The sequence below is a fragment of the Antedon mediterranea genome, chromosome 1, assembly GCF_964355755.1.
Source record: "Antedon mediterranea chromosome 1, ecAntMedi1.1, whole genome shotgun sequence".
In the NCBI taxonomy this organism is placed as follows: domain Eukaryota; kingdom Metazoa; phylum Echinodermata; class Crinoidea; order Comatulida; family Antedonidae; genus Antedon; species Antedon mediterranea.
In genome coordinates this window covers 40,626,042-40,630,712 of record NC_092670.1, presented here as the reverse complement: position 1 = coordinate 40,630,712, position 4,671 = coordinate 40,626,042, and the positions used below count along the sequence as shown (strand labels likewise).

At 38.2% G+C, this 4,671-nt stretch overlaps 1 protein-coding gene across 2 annotated transcripts; it reads left to right on the top strand.

Annotated features, from left to right (window-relative positions):
• The first annotated feature begins 1,427 nt into the window (after positions 1 to 1,427).
• LOC140040156 (protein FAM167A-like) lies at positions 1,428 to 4,664 on the top strand. Of its 2 annotated transcripts, none has more exons than XM_072085871.1 (3): positions 1,428 to 1,463; positions 2,318 to 2,718; positions 3,235 to 4,664. In XM_072085871.1, the coding sequence occupies exons 2-3, from the start codon at positions 2,419 to 2,421 to the stop codon at positions 3,511 to 3,513; spliced, it is 579 nt and encodes a 192-aa protein (XP_071941972.1). In that variant the 5' UTR covers positions 1,428 to 1,463; positions 2,318 to 2,418; the 3' UTR covers positions 3,514 to 4,664. The 2 variants fall into 2 exon arrangements, with proteins under 2 accessions (XP_071941972.1, XP_071941982.1); XM_072085881.1 differs by having other exon boundaries at positions 2,318 to 2,713; positions 3,235 to 3,378.
• Positions 4,665 to 4,671: the final 7 nt, after the last annotated feature.

Genomic DNA, 4,671 nt, shown 5'->3' with positions numbered 1-4,671 from the left:
AATATTGATGATAACGACACGCGCGCGCACCAACGTTAACGCCCGCGTTCAAATATTGATGATAACGATACGCGCGCGCATCAACTTCATGATCTTCCGTGGTGTGTGGGCCACGTTATCCTCTCCCAACCCCCGGCCTTCAGCCTTTTTTTTTTGTAGCTAGATATTTCTAGCGAGGACATAGGTCCGAGATTGAACAATAAAATATCCAAGTGAATTAACCTGTAATGAACTCACTTACAACGAAGTGCACTTGTAAAGTGATGCTAAGTTTAATTAAACTGTTTCGAAATAATTGATAAACCTTGTAGATGTGTCGATTGTTTGTTAATGACATTTGAATTAAACATTTGATGTTTACCGGTTGCAGGCATGCATTGTCACCACACACCTGTACATGCCTTGCAAGGTAAACTATTGTACAGCATTTGTCAATAACAAGATCATCGTTTATCTGTCAAAATATATCGTACGGAATACTAGTATCTGACAAGTTATTTGTAGTGGGATAACACGCCTGTGACGTGTTAGCATGGGACGCGCGCGTTAACACACGCCAGCGCGCAAATGACTGCCTAGCGTCAGTTTTGAATAGGCCCATCGCGATTTTGTTGAATTAAAGGTATGTATCATATAGTTAATAGAAAGTAATGACTTGGTGGTATGAAGAATGGTTCATGTCATAATTTACGCGCAGAGTTTTTACTGTTTATTTATTTATTCATATCTTCAAATCCTTAAATACGAATAGTTTATATAGAGACGTAATCTATTGATGTCTATCTATGAGTTTGATAACAATCTCTTCTTATTATCAAATCCTTTTAGTTCAGTCACAGTATGCATGTTTTTCATAACGCTGTATTATTGTCAGCTTCTTATCTTTTTCACCATCGTTATTTTGGGCGTGAATACAAGAATAGCAAAGTATGCCTACGCACGCATGAGTTCAGACTCGGTAGCCCCATGTAGGTGATTTTAACTTAGTATCATCAGAGACTAAACATCATCATTAGGACGCAGCCGCAAGGACGTGCGTACGCGTAAATTAATTCCGTCGCTAAGAACACGATGTCGTCTGGTTGTTGCCATATCAAGGGTAGTGTTAACGCACGAAGTATACGCGCGTTTAGGTTCAATGCGTTTGCGCGGACTGTTCAGACGCCGATCAGATAGGCCTACACTCAGGCCCTAATCATTGTTCAACTGTTTCCTTCTTATTTAAGGGAAGTTGTTTCGTTGTGAACGCCTACTTAACGTACAGGCCTATATCGTGTGTAATGAATGGTTAAAACATAGGCCTCAGCGTGTTTACTCAATCTATTTTTTATCTTACAGTTGAAAAGGCCAGGCTCGACAAAACCAAACTAATATTTACCTTATGTCAACCATCACAACCTTAAATGTACCCTTTGTATGACCGTTGATCTCAACAACAAGAAGGAATTTTAATTTAAAATATAGTAAGTACAATTTATTAAGGATTTAAAATACTAGTAGGACAAATATAGGAATGGACGTACTGACAAACTGACTATATAACCGCATAAGCGATGCTTAAGCCTACATATTAATCTCAAAGTATAGTACGCCTCTCCATATTCTGGCCTTCGATACAGTATCACCAACTTATTGAATAATTCTATAGTCATTGTATTATTTTAGTACATGTTTACACTAACAGTTAATTAAACAAATCTTAATCAATATTAATTAGCTGATACGGTACTTAAATCCAGAAGAAATAACAACAAGTGAATTGCGGGATACATTACAATGAAGTCGTGACCAAACAGAATAATTGATTATAAATCAATATTAATTATAAAGTGACTAGTTACGTATGTTGATATAGTTTGTATTTGTAACAATAATAATAGATTTTTGTTGGGGATCTTCGACGTGTCTATGACTTGATAGTTAGCACAGGGTGAATTATATAAACCATAAACAGGAACTTGAACATTATTAAGTACAGTAACAGTTGGCAACATGCAGCGCGCGCGTGTGGGTTGCCAACACACCACCAGGACGTGACTGTGTAGTACCCAAGATGATTAACGTGCTTGCCCTGTAATTCCACGAGTATATGTTAAGATCCTACCATTGGCCATAAATTAGAATACCATGGAGTACCATATAACATTTGAAAGACCATAGCATAAATGTATAGGTCCGTAGATTAATATTATGTCTCAACAACAAGAGAAGAAAGAGTGGTCATAATAATTGATGCAATCATCAGCAACTGTGCTCTGCATTTAAACGCAATATGACGTCACGGTGTTTTTAATGTTTTGTCTTTTTTATTTTACAGCTTTGTTGTCAGGGTGAAATAAGTTGAAACTCTACCAAATATAGCACAATGCCTGATGGTGATAATATGGAAGTCACCAATAAAAATCCAAATTCACGAATATGCGAAAGATTTTGATTCGCCGCTCACCAACCGTGAAAAAGTTATCAACCAGTGATATCTTGGAGGTCATACAGGAAGATAGGGAGAGCGAAATGACTCGGCTGAAATTTGTAGCAAAGAAATTAAATCTAGCCACTAGAAGACCATCATATATGAAGTGGCTTGAGGACTTGAAAAAGCCAGCGCTTGCTAATTATGATAAAAATTGTGAAAACTGGAAAGAAACAAAAGCGTATGGAGAAAGGAAACGAGAAGTAGAGGAGGGAATATCGTGGCTCAAAAGTGAATTGGAATGTACTGTAAATCGTTATCGTTATCGTTTTGTAAACCTTTTTATCTGTCTGTTCTATCTAGGGCCACATTATTCTATCATTTTGCTGATTACTATTGCGCCCGTTCCATTGTATTTTATAGTTTTCGTTGTTCCCACTAAAACGCAACACGAGAACATACGCAAAATAAAAGGCAATTAGGGTTTGACCAATCACAATCGACCGTTATGGTACGTTGCATCTGATTGGTCAAATAAGTACGTTGCGTGTACGTACGTCATTGTGCTTCCCGCAATGAGAGCAAATGTTGAGTACAAACTTATCACATCTTTCCTGCCAACCATGGGTTTCTGAATACCATTTTTAGTCTTTCTATCTGTACTTATCTAAGTTTCCATCATCTCTGGAACACCGTTATTTTTTAATATTTTGCCTACTATTATTTAATAGTGTCGACCTCACCAAATATAGAATGAAATAATAGATTAAATAATTAATAATGAACAAATATTTAACTTATTTTAATTTATTTATTTTCAACAGATGTTAATGAGACAAGATCAGACGTTAGCCCAGACGTTACTAAGTCTGCGGGCCGAAATAAATGAAATGCGACTCAAAATGAGTTGTAATGAACACAAAGAAATTATAGAGGATGTCCGTTTGTCGATCGTTGAAGAAGATGAGACGGCTAGTGATTACAATGATTTAGCCACAACGGACAGACCGTCAAACTTTTGTGAAATGGACCATGAACGACCGCTTAAGACACTCGGCGTGACGCGTATGAACTTACGCGCACGCAGGTTTTCACTCATGTGACCTAATACTGAAATATGGATACAACCAATAAGAACCTAGTATACAGTATTTAGGCTATGACGTAGAAGTTGACGCACTACGAGTATCGATGTTTGCAAAAACGCGTTCGAGTGGAACTTGTCAGCATTAACCTAGAGACGTTAAGAAACTTTCACGTATGCAATAATGTGATTTTAATAAGAGTTTATCACGGAAAATTATGCAAAGGAAAATGAATTCTGTAGACTGAGGACTCGCAAAATCGCCTTTTACTGAGCAGTTGAAAATCAAGCTCAAAGTCTTGACACTGTGATGATACTGCAATGAGCCAAGGAAGTCCAATCAGGTGCGGGCAGGCCTTTCTTTCTGAAATGCTCTTTTCAACCTAGAGAATGTTGAACCTGAATTTTAATCAAGACCAGGTATCCACCAAGCCACATTACTTGACATTTTTGGATATTTTATATTATTTATTTTTTTTAATTGTTTTATTTATTCGACTTCTCAGTTAGTAAAGGATCTGGACCAACAGGTGGTAAACACCTGTAAAACGGTCCAGTCCCAATTTGCACAGTGGCTGTGTGTGACAGTGGCTGGCTGTGTGTGACAGTGGCTGTGTTGTGTGGACTAGTACACCGGGGTAACCCCCTACTCGTCGCGAAAGATGTACTAGGTTCTTTAAAGTGCGCATGAGCTATGTGTACACTGGACCTACGGTTTATAGTCCTTATCCGAGAAGACTCGTTCTACCACCAGAACCATGGAGCGAGTGAGCCTCGAACCCTTGCCGATGTTATGGCTACGTAATTAGTACGGTTCCACTGTCTTAACCGCTTGGCCACTCACTCGCTCTCGGCCACTCACTCGCTCTCGGCCACTCACTCGCTCTCGGCCACTCACTCGCTCTCGGCCACTCACTCGCTCTCGGCCACTCACTCGCTCTCGGCCACTCACTCGCTCTCGGCCACTCACTTGTTCAAATCATATTCTTTTACAGTTTATCATTAACTGATGAATACAAATACAAATGACAGAAATCATAAATGTTAATTTTGTGTACTTAATACAGTAAATAATTTAATCAACCAACAGTTCAGATGTGAAAAGAGGTTTATAGGGATTTTATAATGGTATTCAAATAAAGATACATATAAACAAAAAAATATATCCATTATTTGT

Excerpts from the sequence above, each read along its gene's own strand:
- LOC140040156 (XM_072085871.1), top strand. The coding sequence starts at position 2,419 with ATGCGAAAGATTTTGATTCGCCGCTCACCAACCGTGAAAAAGTTATCA. Across the intron at positions 2,719-3,234 it reads AAAGTGAATTGGAATGTACT|ATGTTAATGAGACAAGATCA; the intron begins GTAAATCGTTAT and ends TATTTTCAACAG.